The sequence below is a fragment of the Hemitrygon akajei genome, chromosome 29 (genome assembly GCF_048418815.1).
Source record: "Hemitrygon akajei chromosome 29, sHemAka1.3, whole genome shotgun sequence".
Taxonomy (NCBI): Eukaryota; Metazoa; Chordata; class Chondrichthyes; order Myliobatiformes; family Dasyatidae; genus Hemitrygon; species Hemitrygon akajei.
The window spans coordinates 33,057,092-33,078,838 of record NC_133152.1 but is presented as its reverse complement, the minus strand read 5'-3'; the positions used below and the strand labels follow the sequence as shown (position 1 = coordinate 33,078,838).

Sequence of the window (21,747 nt, the reverse complement as noted above, 5' to 3'; positions counted from 1 at the left end):
TTAACGATAAAACACAGAGTAGGACCTTCTGGCCATTCGAGCCATGCTGTCCCAGCAACCCCCCAACAAACCCGATTAACCGTAACCTAATCACGGGACAATTTACAATGACCAGTTAACCTACCCAGGATATCTCTGGGAGGAAACAGGAACATGCGGGAAAAATCCACACATTCCACGGGGGAATGTACAGATAGCACTGGAGTTGGACTCCAAACTCCGGAACGCCCCAAGCTGTAACAGCGACTCATTAACCACTATGCTACCACGGCACCCTAATGGGAAATGTACTTTTCACAGATCTCCATGTTCCCTTTTTATTCTGTTCTTTGTGTTATTGTTTCTAGTAAAACATGTAGGTCATAAAACCGTTTCACAAGGGCACGCATTCCCAGTTTTGGCAAGCGGATAGTGGAGCAGGTTGTTTTTTTCCTTGCAGTATTTCCAGCTGCAATTCTCCAGCCGCCGTTCTTCAGCAAACACCAGCATCAAGCACTGAACTTTGGAGGCATTGGGATGGTGATTGCCCATGAGATCATTCATGGATTTGATGACAATGGTAGGCATGAATCATTTGATATTTCACTCCGCTGTATTCCAGTTGCATAGTTGCATTTCTCATCTTATCAGTAAAGAATGCAAATCATACCACCATGTTATTGTGAAAACAGTGAATCTACAATCAGTGGCCAGTTTATTAGGTAGCGCCTGTAGCTAATGAATGTGTAGATTCAGTGTCTTCTGTTTCTGTAGCCCATCCACTTCAAGGTTCGGTGTTTTGTGTGTTCAGAGGCACTGTTCTACACACCACTGTTACCTAAGTTACTGTCAGCTTCCTGTCAGCTTGAACCAGTCTGGCCGTTCTCCTCTGACCTCTCTCATTAACAAGGCATTTTTGCTTACAGAACTGCCACTCATTGAATGAGTTTTTGTTTTTTAAAACATTCTCTATAAGCTCCAGAGCAGGGGTTCCCAACCTGGGGTCAGTGGGCCCCTTGCTTAATGGTATTAATCCATGGCATAAAAAAAGTTTGGGAACCCCTTCTCTAGAGACTGTTGTGCATGAAAATGCAAGGAGATCAGCAATTTCTGAGATACTCAAACCACCCCATCTGGCACCAACAATCACTCAAAGTCAAAGTCACTTAGATTACATTTCTTCCCCATTCTGATGTTTTGTCTGAACTAACAACTGAGCTGCTTGATCATGTCTGCATGATTTTATGCACTGAGTTACTGCCACATGATTGGCTGATTAGATATGTGCACTAACGAGCAGGTGTACAGGTGAACCTAATAAAATGGCCGCTGAGTGTACAGGGGCAGCAAAGTTAATCATTTTAGTCATTGATAAAACCTTGCTGCCCTGACAAATAGTAATTATTCAAATGGACCAAATTATTTGCTGCATTCTTAATTTTCCACCAGACTTCTTGAATCAAGGCCACCAAGCAAATGATTTATTGGTTAAATAACTTCTGTAACTTTATTATTGGCAGATTACATACTAGTTCCATTACTTTTAGATATCTGATGGCTTTCATTCCCATCCCAAAGCAATGCTTAGTATTTACAGACATTGGAATACCTCCCAATTAGTATTATTAATTGTGGAGAATGATTGAGCTTTCATTTCAATTAGGATTTTGTTTCAACAGCAAACACCTTTTCCCATTGCTTTTGACAATCTCTAGGAAGGAATTTTGACAAGGATGGCAACCTGTACGACTGGTGGAGCAATTTTTCAGCCACTCACTTCAAAGACCGGTCTAGATGCATAGTCAATCAGTATGGAAATTACACCTGGGATTTAGCCGGAGGACAGAATGTGAGTACCGCTTTGCGTTTTTATTATGTTAGTTGTGAAGCAATAAATGGGCATCACAGTAGCATAGTGTTTAGGACAACGCTTTACAGTACCAATGAACCAGGTTCAATTCCCACCACTGCCTGTAAAAAGGTTTGTACGCTCCCCCGTGACTGCTCCAGTTTCCTCCCGCAGTCCAAAGACATAACATCTTGTAGGTTAATTGGTCATTGTCAAATGTCCAATGGTTAGGCTAGGTTGCTGGGTGGTGTGGTTTGAAGGGCTGGAAAAACCTATTCTGCACTGTATCTCGATCACTCGATCAATCAATAAAGAGACAAATCTCAAGGGTGTATAATGTATACATATTTTGATGATAAATGTACTTTGAACTTCGCAATAAATGTGAGGGAATTTTGGCTCACCTGATAAGCGGTCAATAGCTGTGAAATGTCACCTAGATGCAGCTCATAAAATGAACTTAGTCACTGTAGGATGCCTGAGAAGTTCTTAACATGGATAAAGCACCAAATAAACACAATACTTACTGACCTTTTCCTTCTCTGGTTAAAGGTTGTTTCTACAGATGTATTTCTAATTTTCGTTTGGTCATTTTGAAGGAAATGTCTTGTCTGTTTAGACCCTCAGGTCATTCTCCATACAAAACAATTATATCAGTGATATTCTGCATGACTTTTGCAGCATCCCTCCTTGCAAGGATGGGATTCACCCCAACCTAACCTCTTTCTCCTTCAGGAGAAGTAAACCCTGCAGGGCTGACACTATGTGATAGCCCAATGCCCAGAAGAATGCCATCTTTTTTAGCTCTGACACTATGTGGCACTCTTGAGACACCAGTACCTTAAAGACTCAGGTCTACCAAGGATTCTCAAGTGTGTCTAACAAAACCAGGCAGAGATTTGAGAACAGGAGAGAAAGAGACTAGCATTTGCTCACATCCAACAATGGAGTGAGAACAAGCACGTTAATGGAGTCAATGTGAAACATCCTCCAATATCCTGATATATTGGTGTTGATCAAGCCCATTCTCTCTGCAACATCATCTGCATGTGGTTCCTGGGGACAAGATGGGGCAGGAGCAGTCTCAGTTAGGGTTCTGAGGTGTAGAGTTCATTGGTTGAGTTAATCTTCATTCTCCAATCAGGTGAAATGTGAAAAGCAATCTTCTCCAATGTACCTTCTCTTCTCTGGTTAAACATTATTTGTTCACATGTTTTTCTCATTTTGGTCATTTTGAAGGAAAATTCTTGTCTGTTTAGATTCTCAGATCTTCTCTTCATTGCAATTCTTGCATTCAGAATTCACTTATAATATGTTCTTCCTCCATGGTCTAAATTCTTTTAATCCCTTACCAATTTCATTAACTGGCTGGCCTATTGTCAGCTTAACTGTACTGATAACTTATCAATTCTCATTTTATTTTCTAAGTTTAATTTGCACATTTGCCATGAATATGTAATAAACAATTAATCTATGAGCTAATTCCATTTCAAGAACACTATCCCAGCAAGAAATGCAGTGGTTCAATCAGAAGTGCTTCTCAGAGCAACAAGGGATTGGCAATGGGGTGAGAGCCTCCTTCGCTGCTAGGAACTTCGTATTCTCCCTGGGCAGTCTCCAGTCTGGTGGCATGAACCTCAAAATCTCATGCTTCTGGGGAACAACTCCCCCTCTGTCCCTTCTCTTTTTTTAAATCTTACTCTCTCTCCCCCTGATCTAACTGGCTCCCATTACCCTATGTCATTCCATTCCCTCGCCCTCTACCCATCTCACACTCCTCCCACTGGATTCCCTCCCCTCTCCCTCCCTTTATTGATGCTCCACTGACCGCTCCACTGACCACTCCAGTCCTCTGTCACGTTCCTGTATCGTCTACCATCTTACCACATCATTTCTGCTTTTGTCTGCCTATCAACCCCTCACCTGAATCATGATCATAAGACATAGAAGCAGAATTAGGCCACTCGGCCTATCAAGTATGCTCCACCATTCCATCATGGCTGACTTATTATCCCCTTCAACCCTGTTTTCATGCTTTCTCCCCGTAATACTTGACGTCCTTGCGAATTAAGAACCTATCAACCTCTGTTCACAATACCCCAAGTTCTTTCTCCAATCCAGAATCTACTGATACTTGAAATCTTGAAATATCATTACTAATGCCATGACAATCTTTTCAGCTACCTCTTTCAGAACCCTTTGGTGTAGTCCAACTGGTCTAGGTGATTTATTTCTGCTCCAAAAACATAAATTTTCCTCATCTCCATTCTAAATTGTGTCCCTCAATTTGGAGGCTGTGCCCTCTGGTCCTAAATTCCCCCACTATAGGAAACATCCTCTTCACATCCAGTCTATTTAAGCCTTTCATTATTTGATCGGTTTCAATGAGGTCCCCCCTAATTCTTTGAAACTGCAGTGAACACAGGACCAGAGCATTCAGTGCTCCTCATGTGTTAAACTTCTCATCCATGGGATCATTCTTGTGAACGTCCTCTACAGCGTTTCCAATGCCAGCACGTTTTCTTAGATTCAAATCAGTATCAGAATATGTCGTGAATATTTTTTAACTTTACAGCAGCAGTACATGATAATAAATATAGAGAAAAAAAACTGATTTACTTTAAGTATGTGTATGTCTATTAAATAGTTACCGGTAAGTTAAATTAAGGCGTGCGAAGCATCAGAAGTATTAAAGTAGTGAGGTAGTGTTGGGGTCAATGTCCGTGGCAGACGGGAAGAAGCTGCAAGTTAACCCATAGGTAATCCTGCAAGAAGACTCCTATGTCCCTTTGTGCCTCTGAGTTCAGAATTTTCTCCCCATTTAGAAAACAGTCCATGCCTTTATTCCTTCTGCCAAAGTGCTTTCCCTACATTTTCTTCTATCTCCCACATCTTTGACCATTCTGCTAATCTGTTTAAGTCCCGCTGCAGGCACCCTGCTTCCTCAACACTACCTGCTCCTCCATCTATCGTTGCATCATCCACAAACTTGGCCACAAAGCCATCAATATCTTCATTCCAACACTGACATACAGTATAACATGAAAAGAAGCAGTCCCAACACCAACCCCGGCGATCACTAGACACAGGCATGCAACTAGAAAAGGCTCCCTTTATTTTCACTCTTTGCCTCCTGCCAGCAGGCAATCTCCTATCCATGCTTATACCCTTCCTGTAATACCATGGCTTATCTTGTTAATCAGCCTCATGTGCGGCACCTTATCAAAGTCTTTCCGAAAATCCAAGTGAACAACAGATTTGTCAGGCAAGATTTCCCTTTCAGAAAAACATGCTGATTTTAGCCTGTTTTATCATGTGCCTCCAAGTACACTGAAACCTCACCCTTAATAATTCCAACATCTTTCCAACCATTGAAGTCAGGCTAACTGGCCTATAATTTCCTTTCTTCTACTTCCCTCCCTTCTTGAAGAATAGAGTGACATTTGCAGTTTTCCAGTCCTCCAGAACAATTCTAGAATCTTGTGATTCTTGAAAGATCATTATTGATGCCTCCACAATCTTTTCAGCCATCTCTACCCTGGGGCGTAGTCCATCTGGTCCAGGTAACTTGTCTACATTGCAGACTTTTAAGCTTCCCAGGCATCTCCTCCTTAGTGATAGCAATCACACTCACTTCTTCCCCCTGACACTTCTGTATTTCTAGCAGTCTGCTAGTGTCATACACAGTGAAGACTGATGCAAAATACTTAAGAAGCTTGTCCACCATTCCCTTGTTCCCCCATTACAACCTCTCTATCATCATTTCCCAGTGGTCCAATATTCACTCTAGTTCTCCTTTTAATCTTTATATATCTTAAAAAAGACATTTTGAATCCTCTTTTATTTTATTGGGTAGCTTACCTTCTTCTTTCATCTTTTTCTCTTTATAGTTGTTTTCTGTTGATTCTTAAAAGCTTTCTAATACTCTATCTCCCCACTAATCTTTGCAGTCTTATATGTCCTCTCTTTGGGTTTCATACTGTGTTTGACTTCCCCACATTTAGGTTTCCTGCATCTGCAGATTTTCTCTTGTTTGTGATTTGACTTCCCTCATCAGCCATGGTTGTCTCATCTTCCCTTTAGAACATTTCTTCATCTTTGGGATGTTTGTATCTTTCCTGCACCTTCCAAATTGTTCACAGAAACAACAGCCATTGCTGTTCTGCCATCATCCTGCTCGTGTCCCTTTCCAATCAATTTTGGACAGCTCTTCTCTCCTACCTCTGTAATTCCTTTTACTCCACAGTAATGCTGTTATATCCAATTTTAGATTATTCTTCTCAAACTACAGAGTGAATTTTATCATATTATGATCACTGTCTCCCAAGGGATCCTTTACTTCAGCTCCCTAGTCAAATCTATGTTATTACTTCACACCCAGTCTAGAATTACTGTTCCCCTAGTGGGCTCAATCACAGGCTTCTCTAAAAAGCCATCTTGTAGGCATTCTACAAAATCCCTCTCTTGGGATCCAGCACCTACATTCTAAGGCGATAAAACCATAAGATATAGGAGCAGAATTAGGCCAGTTAGCCCATCAGGTCGGCTCCGCCATTTCACCATGGCTGATCTAATTTCCCTCTCAGCCCTAATCTCCTGCCTTCGCTCCATATCCCTTCATGCCCTGACCAATCAAGAATCTATCAACCTCTGACTTAAATGCACATACAGACTAGCTGCTTGTGGCAACAAAATCCACAGATTCACCTCTCTCTGGCTAGAGAAATTCCTCCTTATCTCTGTTCTAAAAGAGCACCCCTCTATTCTGATGCTGTGTCCTCTGGTCTTAGACTCTCCCACTATAGGAAACACCCTCTCCACATCCACTGTATCAAGGTCTTTCACCATTCAATAGGTTTCAATGAGGTCACCTGTCATTCTTCTGAATTCCAGTGAATACAGGCCCAGACAGTCTTCATATGACAAGCCATTCAATCTTCAGATCATTTTCGTAAACCTCATTTGAACCTTCTCCAGTTTCGGCACATCCGTTCTACAGTAAGGGGCCAAAGCTGCACACAGTACTCCAAGTGAGGCCTCAACATTGCTTTATGAAGTTTCAACATTGCATCCTTACTTTTACATTTTAGTCATCTTGAAATGAATGCTAACATTGCATTTGCATTCTTCACCACAGACTCAACAGCGTCCTGCATAAGGACTCCCAAGTCCCTTTACACCTCAGTTTTTTGTATTTTCTCTTCACTTTGAAAATAGTCAACACTTTCATTTCTTCTTTCAGAGTATATGACCATACACTTCCCGACACTGTATTCCATCTGCCATTTCTTTGCCCATTCTCCTTAGCTGTCTCAGTCCTTCTGTAGCCTCTCTATTTCTTCAGAACTACCTGTCCCTCCACCTATCTTCATATCGTCTGCAAACTTTGCAACAAAGCCATCAAACATCATCCAAATCATTGTCATATAAAAATAATTGGCCTGAACATAGACCCCTGTTGAACCACTAGTCACCGGCAGCCAACCAGAAAAGGCTCCCTTCGTTCCCACTTTTTGCTTCCTACCAATCAGCCACTGCTTTATCCACGCTAGAATCTTTCCTGTAATACCATGGGCTCGTAACTTGTTAAGCAGCCTCGTGTAGCACCTTGTCAAAGGCCTTCTGAAAATCTGGGTACAGAACATCCTTTGAGGAAACCTTGCTGACTGTGGCCTTTTTCATTATATACTTCCAAGTATCCTGAGACTTCATCCTTAATTATGGACTCCAACGTTTTCCCAACCACTGAGGTCAGTCTAACTGGCCAATAGTTTCCTTTCTTCTGCCTTATTTTCCCAATCTACCTGAATATTGAAATCACCCATGACTATTGCAACATTAGCCTTTTTTCATGCCTTTTCTATCTTCTGTTGTGATTTGTAGCCCTCTTCGTGGCCACTGTTTGCAGGCCTGTATATAACTTGCATCAGGGTCCTTTTACTCTTGCAGTTTCTTAATTCTACCCACAAGGATTTTACATCTTCTGATCCTGACTACGATCTTTCAGCCACGACTCAGCGATGCCCACAACATCATACCTGCCAATCTCTAACTGTGCTACAAGACAATCTACCTTATTCCATATATTGTGTGTGTTCAAATATAACACCTTCGGACCTGTGTTCATCACCCTTTTCGATTTTGTCCCCGTTACAATCTAACTCATTCCACTGACTGCAATTTTGCCCTATCATCTGCCCTGCTAGTTCTTGCTTCCCTTCCACTTCTTTACACTGACTATGTCCCCCTTTCTTCCATCCTCCATGTTTATTTTTATTTTTATTTTAGAGATAGAGCACAGAACCGGCCCTTCCCACCCAGCAACCCAGGTAGCGCCACCCACCAACTAATTGATTTAACCCTGGCCTAATCACAGGACAATTTATGATGACCAATTAGCCTACTAACTAGTACCTCTTTGGACTGTGAGAGGAAACCTGAGCACTCAGAGGAAACCCACATGCACATGGGAAGAATGTACAAACTTTCTTACAGAGTACCCCAAAATTCACCTCTGAACTCCAATGAGCCGAGCTGTAACAGCGCCACGCTACTGTGGCACCCAATGATGAAGTTAGATGAAATTTGTCCATCTCTCTCTATAGTTTCTGTCTGACCCGTTGAGTTCTTCCAGCACCTTTTGTGTTGCTGCAGGTTCGAGCTCTTCTGCAGTTTCTTGTGTCTCTCAGCTTTGTCCACAATCTGGGACAAGCCAAAACAAACAAGTTAGAAATGACTTTGTTCCCTGGATCAAGCAGTGCTTGTGTTCAGATTAAATTTCTGTGTTTGTCATTTTAATAAAGACAGCCCATTTATTTTAAATCCTTTAGTACCCCCAGTGGAAGGAGAAGCTGGAAGATTATCATGAAATGTTCTCTAATACCGACATCAGTCACTTCTAGCCTCACAAGTCTCAGTGCTTTTGATGATAAATCTCCATCTTGTCAGTTTCCTGATCAAGGAACGATACTGTGCATCTCTCAGAGGCAAAATAACTGAGGACAGAATTAGAAATAAGAGCGCTTTTCATAGCTGCCAGCTTTGTTCTTCTGCGACAATAGCCTAATAATTCATTTCATCTAGACAATTCTTTTTTGACACAGGTAAGTGGGATCAACACTTTGAGCGAAAATATCGCAGACAATGGAGGCATCAGACAGGCATACAAGGTAAGGCATTGATTTTAAGCTTCATATTGACAAGCAGACCACAGGATGCCCAGCCTGTGCCCTTCCCTGTGCCATTTACGGTACTGTGCAAAAGTCTGAGGTGCACGTAAAAAAATCTGTAAAGTGAACGTGCTTCCAAAAATAATGAAATGAAAAGTTTCTAAATATCAAAGAACAGTAACCAGAAAAAGAAACTAATTCAAATCAATATTTGATATGGCCACACTTTGCCTTTGAAACTGCGTCAATTCTTCTAGGTACACTGTCATGCAGTTGTATAAGAAAATTGACTTATAGATTGTTCGAAGCATCTTGGAGAACTTGCCACAGTTCTTCTGCAGACTTTGGCTGTCTCACTTGCTTCTGTCTCTCTACGTAATCCCAGACACCCTTGATGGTGTTGAGATCAGGGCCATAGCATCTAAAACCATATAAAAAGATCTAGGGTGTCTAAGACTTTTGCTCAGTACTGTATGTGAGTAGTCCAGTTGAGCTTCAGGTGAGCGGTAACCCCAGGATGTAAAAAATAGGGGAATATGCAGCGATAATGCATTGGATATCTGGGGCATGTGGTTAGATTCGTCCTTGTTGCTGATGAGGTATCTGGCACTTTGGGGGAGAAAGATTTCAAGCCAATGCTTGAATGTTCATTAGTTGCATGAAAGTTTGGACTGTTTCATTGGCTGAATAGCTGCAGGTGGAATTGAATGCTGTGCAGTAATTATGAGCAACACAGACAAAATGCTGGAGGAACTCAGCAGGCGAGGCAGCATCTATGGAAAAGAGTAAACAGTCAAAGTTTCGGGTTGTGACCCTTTATCAGGACTGTGTCCTGATGAAGAGTTTTCACCTGAAACGTCAACTGTTTACTTTTTTCCATCAATGCTGCTAGATAGCTGAGTTCCTCCAGCATTTTGTATGTGTTGTTTTGGATTTCCAGCATCTGCAAATTTTCTTGTGTTTGTGGCAGTAATTATGATTCTTCTGGCCTTGTAGATGGAGCCCTAAAAATGTTTTGGCCCAGATGATGGTAGTCCTTGATGATAGCTTTCTTGTGGCATCTCTCCATGTAAATGTGCTCAAAGATGGGGCAGGCTTTATTCAAGAACCATCATTTTCACCTTCTGGAATTGCTCTCACCCATGCATGGACCAAGGCTGTGATGTGTTCCCAAGCTGAGTAGTCCTGGTGAAACCCAACATGTGATTCAATGAGTAGATGATTAGAGAATAAGGGAGAGTTATTAGCATTTTCAACTGCACCTTCTATCATTTTGCTGACAAATTGAGAGGTCTGATTTGCGGCAATTAGCCCAATAGAAATTCTCTTGCTCTACTAGACATAAAGTACTGAGAAAAATTCTTGGGCATTGGAGATTTTTTTATATGGTTTCAGGTGGTATGGCCTCCACTTAGCCCTGATCTCAACATCAATGAGGCTGTTTGGGATTACCTGGATAGACAGAAGCAAGTGAGACAGCCAAAGTCTGCAGAAGTACTGCGGCAAGTTCTCCAAGACGTTTGGAACAACCTACCACCAATTTTCTTATAAAGCTTCATGACGGTGTACCTAAATGAATTGATGCAGTTTTAAAGGCAAAGGGTGGTCACACCAAATATTGATTTGCTTTAGACTTTTACTGTGTCATCATCATCAAGTGCCGAGTCGTGTGGCCTGGGCAATCATGGTCTTCCATCTGTCATGTCCCTGATTGTTCATGGTAAATTTTTCTACAGAAGTGATTTCTCTGAGCAGTGTCTTTACAAGATGGGTGACCCCAGCCATCATCAACACCCTTCAGAGATTGTCTGTCTGACTTCAGTGGTCATATAACCAGGACTTGTGATATGCTCCAGTTGCTCATATGACCATCCACCACCTGCTCTCATGGCTTCATTTGAACCTGATCAGAGAGGTTAAACGTGTGCTAAACCTTACCCATGAGTGACCTGCAGGCTATCGGAAGGAGCACCTTACACCTCCTTTGGCAAAGACGTATCTCCACACAGCCCCCTCCCTTTAACTGTTTACTGCTCTTTATAGTTAATTTTTGATACCTGGAAAGTTTTCAAATCATTATTTTTGAAAGCACCTTTGCTATACAATTTTTTTTTTACACGCACCTAAGACTTTTGCACAGCACTGGAGATGGGCAGGTTTCCAGATTGTCAGATGGAAGCCCGTTGTTGTAAATCTGATGAAACGGTCTGGTTCCGGGCCAAGTTTACAGAACCACAGCTGAGATGTCATCTGGTCCTAATATTCTCTGCTGCATCCAGTGCTCTCAGCTGTGCCTTAATATCATGTGAAGTGAGTAGAATTGGCGGAAGATGGTGAGGATCTCAGGAGGCTTGAAGTTGAATGGCACTTCTAGCTGAACATGATTGTTGTCTCAGAATGAAATAATACAAAGGAAAGGCATCCAGGCAATTGTATCCGTTTGAAAGTGGAATCTGCTCTGTTTGTTCCCAAGAGTGCCTCAAATAATTTCTCTTGAAACACTTATCCAATTCTACCTCTAAATTGAAACTGCTGCTACAGTATTGTGCAAAAGTCTGTGGCACATATATATAGCAAGGGTGCTTAAGACTAGTGCACGGTACTGTATATTAACTTTCCAGTTACCAAATAACACTTAATACTACTGGGCTTTATACTACAAAGCTAAGTATTCTTATTTCTTTTTCCTATTTTAACGAATATACAGCACTGTGCAAACGTCTGAAGCACCCTAGCTACAATTCTAGACATTTGCACAGTACTGTACTGCCATCATCATATGCCTATGACGTGGGCGATCATGGTCTTTGATCATGATTATTCTTGGCAAATTTTTCTACAGAAGTTGTTTGCCCTGACCTTCTTCTGGGCAGAGTCTTTACAAGACGGGTGACCCCAGCCATTATCAACACTCTTCAGAGATTGTCTGCCTGGTGTCAGTGGTCGGATAACCAGTACCTGTGATATCTACCAACTGCTCATATGACCATCCATCACCTGCTCCCATGGCTTTATGTGAGCCTGATCATGGGGCTAAGCACGTGCTTCATATTGCCCAAGGGTGACCTGCAGGCTTACGAAGGGAAGTAGCGCCTTACACCTCCTTTGGTAGAGACGTATCTCCACCCTTCCATCCTTTACTACCACGGTGCCTAAAGAATGACAGAGAGATCTGGGTTTTCTATGGCTAGTTCATTTTAGCCAAAGTGAAAAAGTGTTTTCTATAATGTTTAAAAGAAACCATTGAAAATATCTTGAATACTATCTAGCCGGAAAGGTATTTGAATGCCATCTAACCTATTTGGGAACAGTTATTCCCCTTCATCTCCTGAACCAGCGTGGATAACTTCACTCACCTCAACACTGAACTGATTCCACAACCTATGGACTCACTTTCAAGGACTCTACAACTTACCTTCACAGTATGATGTATTTATTTATTATTTGGGGTTTCTTTTGTATTTGCACAGTTTGTCTTTTGCACACTGGTTGTTTGAAAGCCTTTCTGTGTAGCTTTCATTTGTTCTATTGTATTTCTCTGTTCTACTGTGGAATGCCTGCAAGAAAATGAATCTTATGGTAGCATATGGGGGTGTATACATCAATTAAAATTACTGGCTGTTTTGTCGCTGGTGTTTAGGGCAGCAATGAAGGTCCTCTATCTCTGGTGGTGTTCAAGGCTTCCTTCATCATGTCAGTAGCTTCCTCTCGGTTTTCACTACTGTCAGTCACACAAGTCCCTGGTGGAGACTCAGGAATACCATCGCGCTCAGATGTAGAAGGATTTGTCATTGCTGTTTCTGTAACAAATTTGCTTTAACAATTTAGTCAGTGTTGTTAGCCCTCAGCTGAACCCCCAAACCTGGAGGACCGGTGGACCACTCTTAGTCTGCCCTCTACCCTTTGACCTGTTTGGCATGGGTGACTCTATCAAAAAGCTGAAGCATAAAGCCTTGACCCCAGCCAGCATAGCCTTCTGGGTCTTTGAGGCACACAAACCTCCAAATCATGACAAGATTGTGGTCCTCTTTGAGCTTTAAACTTTGAAATTAGAATGTAGAATTAGAATGTGAGAACACAACCAAGTTATTTGCTGTGATACCAGCTTCGTCCTCTTTGGGAGTCTATTGTTCATAGTTATGGGATGTGTACTAGTGCAAGTTTTCTTCCATCTTGATGTGGAAAAATATCACCATTCTTTCTCTGTCGATTGGTCTAAATCCTCAACCCCTACGCAACAGTAGTGTGGGGAGTATCTTCATCAAAAGGACTGAATCTGTTCAAGAAAACAGCTCATCTTCATCTTCCAACAGGCAATTCATGATGAGTAATTAATGCTGGTCCATCCAGTGACATCAGCAATGAATCAAAGAATTAAATGGTTTCTTGAGAAAGAGTGACAAAGAAAAGTTAGGATGAAATCAGATATATGGATAAGAAAGTAACTGATGTCAAAATATTTTATTATATATCAACACTAAGGCTGTTGGAGGCCCCTGCACTCAAATAATCACACTCTCTTTCTCGATGGTGAAAGAGAGTTTGCTGCCAATTCTCGAATCAGGAGAACCAAAAAAAAGTGATGCTACAGTTTGTAACATTAAAACAGCATTGTCTCGTTGTGGAAGGGGCTGACAACTCTTTCTCCCTCGAGAGTGCTTATAGGATGCCGAACTGTTGGGATGAACAATGGTTTTTAATGGACGCTAGATCATGTTCTCTTTGTGTGGTGGTGGGGGAGGGTGATGCTTTCTGCTGGAATAAGTGGGGGCAGGGGGAAGGGTTGATGCTTTGCTGCTGTTTGTGGATGGGTGGGGGGCTCTAGGGTTCTAATGCTTTTCTGTTATTTATTCTTTGGAGTTTTTCTTCTGTTTCATGGATGTCTGTCAAGAGTAAGAATTTCAGGTTGTATACTGACATTCTCTGATGTTAAATGGAACCATTGGACATGGAGTATATTGCTCCACTAGATGAATTATGTTGCTGGATTGTTGAAAGGAAACACATTGTAATCACCTTGTTGGCTGAAGGTTAACCCAGTGGTGAGGGCAACTTGCAAGAACGTGGTATGGAGAAAATAAGTTTTTTTTCCAGTTTAGAGAGCCCACAATCATTTTCTGTTTACCCAGTAACTTGCCATGTCTGATGGGATGGATTGGTTTTAGAGACTTCACTGTGTGTTTTCCAGGCCTATATGAAGTGGGTGAAGAGAAGAGGAGAAGTCAAACTACCTGGCTTGAATCTGACGCACAAACAACTTTTTTTCTTGAACTTTGCACAGGTAAAATGAAGGCAGGCGTTCAGTTTGTGATAGCTTAGAAAGTATGAGGGGAAAGGGTTGCAATCTCATTTTTAAGGCTAGCAGAATGAAGATTCTCCTGAATTGGATGTAAATAAGTGGGGAAATAACAATGTGAGTTTTGGACATCTTACCTCGTCCGTGGTTTTTATATACGCTCTGTGGCCACTGCTGGAAACCACGGTTTCTTTAATAATCCTTTTTATAAGATTTGTACTTTTTAACAAACATGTATTTTTCCCATTTATTGGCAGAAAGCAGCATAGCAGCTAAACTAATGGTCATCACTTTTCTCACTTTTCCTTGGCTAAGTATTAGCACATGATGTAATTATGTAGCCTATTAAATAACTTATCTCCTTATAAGGAATATCTTTTTTATAAAAGTGATAGATTTTTCAGAAATGCCATATTTTTTCTTGTCTTACACCCCTTAGCATTAATTCCCCTCTTAGCATCATTTCTCAGCCTTTTATTTAGTTTGCTTAGTGTTAGTATGTTTATTTGTTTTCTGAATAAACTGAAATTTTGGAATTAAGTTTTTGACTCCTGGAAAAACCAAAGCATCAGAAATGAGACACCACTTTATTAGTTACAACTGTACACCTGCCCGTTAATGCAAATTTCTAATCATATGGCAGAAACTCAGTGCATAAATCATGCAGACATGGTTAAGAGGTTCATTTGCTGGTCAGACTAAACACCAGAATGGAGAAGAAATGTAATCTAAATTACTTTGACTGTGGAATGATTGCTGTTGCCAGATGGGGTAATTTGAGTATCTCAGAAACTAGGATCTTCACACACAACAGTCTCTAGAGTTTACAGAGAATACTGTATAAAACACAAGAAAACAATTATGTGGTGAAAATGCCTTGTTAATGGGAGAGGTCAGAGGAGAATGGCCAGATTGGTTCAACTGACAGGAAGGAAACAATAACTCAGATAACCAAAAGTGGTGTGCAGAAGAGCATTTCTGACAGCACAACAAATTGAACCTTGAAAGTGGATGGGCTACAGCAGCAGAAGACCATGAACATGCATTCAGTGGCCACCTTATTAGATACACGAGGTTCCTAATAAAGTAGGCACTGGGTTTATATGAGACTAAGTAGCTAGGCTCCACATTTGTAGCGTAATAGCCTTGTCCTTGATCTAAGCACACAACTATCTTTCACACATATGCAAGATTGACAGGTGACTTAGCATGTTCAGCAAAATTCCTAACAGATTTAAAACTATAATTTTGTTTGCAGTATATCTACACTTGCCTGCCTAATACATTTTCATCATGTGCTTAAGGATACAAACTGCTGCCTTATTTACAGTGACTGGTTAACACTTGCATTCTGTATGTTCTCCAGGTATGGTGTGGATCATATAGACCTGAGTATGCCAGCCAGGTCATTAAAACAGAGGTTCACACCCCATTGAAATTCAGGTATGTGGCTACTGCTCACACAGTTCAATCTTTGGATTTATGTTATAGGGTGACTCTGAGTTGTGGAATTTAATTAATTTCTTATCTTGGTTGTCTTTTCACTTCAGCTGCTAAGTTGGCATAGTCTGCTATCTGTCAGCATCACTTGCTGGGGCACAGGGCATACTTGAATGCATTTGTTATCTGACTGAGGGATGGAGAGTATCATTCATTACTTAGATATTGAAATAGCAATTATGACCCTGTAGAAAGACTGCGGCTTTGGACTGAACTGACAATAAGCAGATACTGATGGAACGGGAATATTTTTGGTTGAAGCCCAAAACTTGGGCCATTGATGCAGTCACAATGCGGAGGTCAAGGAAAATTTGGAATAGTGGTCAGAATGGAACTGCTGGAGTAGCGGAGGCAAATCTTATAAATGATGTTGATGAGTCAGGAGGGGGAGGTGAAATAGTAAGGTTAGGAAAAATAGAGTGGGAAGCTGCTTGCGAAGAGGGTAAATTCCAAAATGGGCTATTCTGACTAAATGGCATTTCCCAATGTTGTAGACTCAATGTATCAAGTGCAAAAGGTGATGCTGAGAAATAGGTTTTAACAACATTTTAATTGACCCCAAACCATCAGAGAGAGAAGGGGGGAAAGAGATAGATGTTTGCCTAAATTTGTCTTATGAGGATGAGTTGAGCAAGCTGAAGCTTTTCTGTTTAGAGTGAAGAAGGATGAGAGGTTACTTGATAACAGGTGAACAAGATGATAAGAAATGTAGATAGAGTGGACAGCCAGAGACTTTTTTCCCAGGACAAAAGTTGCTAATATAAGGGGCATCACTTTAAGGTGTTGTCAGGAAAGTGTGGTGGGGGGAGGGATGCTGGAGGCTTTTTTTTAACATAGCATGCGCTGCCAGGGGTGGTGGTAGAGGCAGATACATTGGGAACATTTGAAAGAATCTTAGATAGGCACAAGGATGTATGAAAAATGGAGGGCTGAGAGATGGCACAACATCTTGGGCTGAAAGGCCTGTATTTTACTGTAATGTTTTATGTTCTATAAATTAAACCCTGGTAATCATTCACTTTCAGTGTTGGATATCCTCAAATACAGCAACTTTGCAAGCTGATCCATTGTAAGGATATACCCAGTTGCAGTCACAGTGAATTGCTGCTGGAGATACTGGTAGCGTGCTCCTTTGCACAGTTCTGACAAAAGGTGTACTTTATCACTATCGATCACTTGTTGGTATTGCCGTATCTGATGATCATATTTTTTCTTTTGAATAAACCAGCTCAATACAAAGGGCATTGGCTACTAGAATTACATATTAATGCTATTAATCGTTACATTGACTGGGTACTCAAAGAATATACAGCAATGTACCAAAACAGGACCCGTTGGTCATACATCAACCTATTTCCAGTAGACAAATCATAAATACTTCCTTTGCATCACAAAGCAGAAGAACTGCAGATTGGAAATTCAAAAAATGCTGACGATACTCAGTAAGTCAAGCAACATCTTTGGAGAAAGATACGGACTTGAGCCAGCATCTTTTAATGAAAGGCCACTGTCTTCATGGATGCTGCCTGACGTGCTGACAATCACTAGCATTTTCAGGTTCTACTTCCTTTGCATTGCTTTTCCATTTCTGTTGCAGTACTTTCACTTGAAATTAGCGGGTTCTAGGAGCTTGAGCATACGTCCGTGCTGGCATTCCTTCATGATGAAGTGAAAGAGAAAGTTGGCAGCTCAGGCCGGCTGCTAGTTTGTAGGGTTGTTCACGAGCCTGAGGTTAGGTCGCAAACGTTTCATCACCCATCAAGGAGACAGCATCCGTGTGCAACTGAGTGTTGCCTCTGCTGTGTATTCAACGGACTCATTGTTCTGATTGGTTGGCTGTCGTACTGCCGCTAGTCTCTGCTGGGTCCCAGGCATTTGGAAAGCTGAGTGATCTCCGCTGGCCCAATCCCTGATTACCTGTCGCTGTGAGCCTTGGACTCCTGAGAAACCAATGCTCACAACGACTGATATCCAGGGATGCAGGTCAGCGGAGGTCACTCAACTACCCGGTTAGCCGGGGCCTGGCAGAAACTAGCGATCTGCATGACAGCCTTCCGATTCGAACAACAAGTCGGACCAATATAAATGTGGGCACTCAGCAGAAACAACACTCTGATGATGTCACCTCAACTTGCAATGAAACGTTTGCGACCTAACCTCCAGGCTCAGCGAACAACCCTACAAACAACTCCTTTATAATTCACGGGGATTTGCTAACAATCAAGGGAGCTGCCTTTCTAACAAGCAATTAGAGCAGATGCTCTGTCCACTCTCCCAACTGGGGGCAAAAAATCCCCATCCCACTCTTCTAAAGAAGAGCAGGAAGTTTTCACCAGGGTTCTGGCCAGTATTTATTCCAAACAAAACATCACTAAAACAGAGAATAATACATGGGAGATCTTCCATCGAGATTCACCTGAACCTGCTCATGGATAGGCTGGAGGAATCAATGAGAAACTACAGAAGTTGGGAATCTACACCAAAAAACAGAAAATGATGGAAATTTTCAGCAGGTCAGATCGCATTTGCAGGTGCAAATTATGCTGTGAAGCCTGTGTCTTCACCAGGTTAGACCTGACATAAGGACAGAAGTCCCATTAAAATAAATGGGGGAAATCAGCTGTTTGGAGAATAATAAACTTGAACTTGTATGCAAACACACTGGCTTAAAGCAAGGAACACTGTTGGAAGAAGTCAGCACGTCAAGCATGATCTGTGGGGACAGAGGAACGGTCGACGTTTCGGGTCATGACCCAGTATCAGGAATGGTGCAGGGTCACAACCTGAAACGTTGACCATCTCTTTCCATAAGATCCTCCAGTAGCTTGCTTCTTGCTCCAGATTCCAGCCTTGCAACCTTTAGTCTCCAATTTGGTTTAAAAGTTTTTAAATTGTCTTTAGCGGTATTCCTTTGTTTTAAGTCCTTACTGAAAAAAAACAGTTTTATGTTTTTAACATTTTTACTTTTCAGTAGCGGTCTTAAGTAAATGTGTCTGTTAGTGTCTGCCAAAGTCATTAAGAAATTATCAATAATAGTGAGAAGTTTGAGAGTCAGTAAGCTGGGCCTGCTGGCTGTCAAACCCATTCCAGAAAGCGATGTGTTGGGAGAGCCCTGTGCTCTTGATAGACTGGGATCTGTGCCCAGGACAACCAGGGGAGAAATAGTGTGTCCATTATAGACGGTCAGTGATCAAGAGACAGTGGATGATCTGCCAACGATCGCCTGTGGAATTTGATCTGCTTAAAATTATTTTCATGTTAAGGGGAAATAATTCATTAGTATAACACACACAAAATGCTGGAGGAACTCAGAAGATCAAGCAGCATCTATAAGCTGTAATCATTTCGGGCTGAGACTCTTTAGGGCCCGATGAAGGGCCTCAACCTGAAACATCGAATGTTTACTCCCCTCAAATGCTGCCTGATCTGTTGAGTTTTTGTATGTGTTGCCTTGGATTTCCAGCATCTGCAGAACCTCTTGCGTTTTTAATTCATTAGTGTATAATTGTCCGGGGCATAAAAGAAGTCGTGTAAATGCAGCTTTGCTCTTTCTCTGTCCTCGCTCTGCAGAGTCATCGGTTCCCTGCAAAACTTTGAAGCTTTTGCAGAGGCCTTCCAGTGTTCGAGGGGCAATGCAATGCACCCAGCCAAGAAGTGCCGTGTATGGTAATGAACGACCTACTGCTCTGACCATCCGAAACCCTTCAACGTCACTGGAGTACGTGTAGACTAAAGGTGGCCAAAGCCAATTGATCTGCCTAATAATCGTCCTCTAATTAGTCACTGCCAAGGTTATTGCTCTTGTTCTCTGTTGTTTTGAGTGTATACAACTGAGGAATGTTGGCTGTAGGCAGGTTAGGCAAATCCGTCAAACACTGACTGTTCTATACCTTAACATGACTGTTAACTGTTACTTACACTCAGTAATAACATCAGGGTGCTTTAGTTCTGCATAGAACTCCTTACTCAAAGTTAAACCACAATGTCGTTTCTGGAGTCTGTGCAAATTGCTAACTCGTGATAGGGTTCGAGAAGAGGGGAACAGTCATACAGCAGATACATTAAGATTAACTGAGGCTATTGTTAAACAGTGATAGAATCTGTCTCCTGAGCAATGCTTCTTGAAGTTTAAAATTCCTGCATGCCAAGGCTATGACGTGTAATAATGATGTGTCCTAAATGCTTGTATCTGTTTTGACATCTATTTACCAACTTACCCATAGCTCAGGTGTATTGTGTGAAATGACGTGACATTTTTGTGATATTTCTTAAAAAAATACTATTTCCCCAGTGCTGCTGTACAGTATAAACTTCAAAAAGTGGTATCTAAAGGCCTTTTTGATAGCATTTGTTTGAATGTGCTTTTCACAAGCTGCACCTTATTTTTAATATATTTAATCATATATCGATGATTTATAATATATTGTTTATATCTAGAAAAAAAATCATTTGAGAAATCATCTTATGGTCTATTTATTCTGGGTGAGTTGTGTTTGACTTTAATATATTCCCATTGTGTCAGTATTTCCTAATAAATCCTTTATGAATATTACGAATGGTTGCTACTTTTCATGGGTGACTTGAGCAGATTAAAGTGGCTTCTTGACGTCTTCCCCACCTGGCTCAGTAGATCATTCTCGCCCATCTCTCCGTTTTCTCAGTGGTATTTAAAGGCCCAGGGAGGAATGACTTGGCAGAGATCCAGTTTCTTTTCGCTCTCTTTACTTTCTTTAACTGGCCTCTCAGCTGTTCTTGTAAAGGCAGGCCTTGCCCTAATAGCAACATAATGATGAATCATCGCACAGTACTGCCACCAGGTGACAGAATGCTCAACCACTCCTAAAGCTAAACAAGGCAACGGCAACAGAGTTGTGTCCTTCGGTAACACTGGGCGCTGAATCAAAAACATCACCAGAGCAGGAGCCAAATCTCTCTACAAATCTGTTCTTCTGATTCCCACTCACTACCAAAGGTCAATAATACAATGCCTTCTGAGTGACCCTCCCTTATTTTTTCCAAGTCAGGAAACTGGTAATTAATGGTGTCAACGGCAATTGATTTGCTTATTAGATCTCACTGTAATATACACTCTGTGGCCACTTTTTTAGGTGCACCTGCAGACCTGCTTGTTAATGGAGAATATCTCAGATATGCAAATGTTTAATCAGCCAATCATGTGGCAGCAACTCAATGCATGAAAGCATGCAGACCTGGTGAAGAGGTTCAGTTGTTATTCAGACCAAACTTCAGAATGGGGAAGAAACGTGATCTAAGTGACTTTGACCGTGGAAGGATTGGTGCCAGATGGGGTGGTTTGAGTATCTCAGAAACCGCTGATCTTGGAATTTTCATGCACAACAGTCTCTAAAGTTTACAGAGAATGATGCAAAACCATAAACATCCAGTGAGTGGCAGTTCTGCGGGCAAAAACACCTTGTTAATTAAAGAGATCAGAGGAGAATGGCAGACAGGTTCAAGCTGATAGGAAGGCGACGGTATCTCAAATAACCACACATTACAACATTACATCTCTAAACGCACAATATTTCAAACCTTGAAGTGGATGGGCTACAACAGCAGAAGACCACAAACTTTGAACATCGCAAATCAGCGAATTGTTCTGTCTCCCCTCTTGCTGTGAAACAGGGACACTTTTTCACTTATTGGGGGGGAGAGAGCCTGCAGTATGTCGAATAATGGGGTGAACAAGTAGTCATTGGGGTACTGTAAGTCTGTGTCTTTATTGACGCTTTTCTGCACGCTTGAGTGCTCGGTGGGGGCGCCAATGCTTTTTTTGCTGGTGGGGGAGGGGGATCGTTGCTTTGCTGCTGTTTATGCGTGGGAGGGGGAGCTGGGGGGCAGATTTGGGGTTCTAACATTTAACTGTCATTCATTCTTTGTGGCACGCCTCTGTTTTCATGGATGGTTGCGAAGAAAAAGAATTTCAGGATGTA

The 21,747-nt window shown here is 41.6% G+C and overlaps 1 protein-coding gene across 3 annotated transcripts in view; it reads left to right on the top strand.

Annotated features, from left to right (window-relative positions):
* mmel1 (membrane metallo-endopeptidase-like 1) overlaps nucleotides 1–20,345 on the top strand; it is a 131,332-nt gene extending 110,987 nt beyond the window's left edge. For 2 of the 3 annotated variants that reach the window (XM_073032139.1, XM_073032137.1), the window contains exons 18-23: nucleotides 440–559; nucleotides 1,695–1,828; nucleotides 8,932–8,997; nucleotides 14,186–14,278; nucleotides 15,660–15,736; nucleotides 19,364–20,345. In XM_073032139.1, coding sequence (XP_072888240.1) covers nucleotides 440–559; nucleotides 1,695–1,828; nucleotides 8,932–8,997; nucleotides 14,186–14,278; nucleotides 15,660–15,736; nucleotides 19,364–19,463 — 590 coding nt within the window. In that variant the 3' untranslated portion in view covers nucleotides 19,464–20,345. The remainder of the gene's footprint in view (nucleotides 1–439; nucleotides 560–1,694; nucleotides 1,829–8,931; nucleotides 8,998–14,185; nucleotides 14,279–15,659; nucleotides 15,737–19,363) is intronic. The other variant, XM_073032138.1, reaches the window with a different exon arrangement.
* The last annotated feature ends 1,402 nt before the right edge of the window (nucleotides 20,346–21,747 follow it).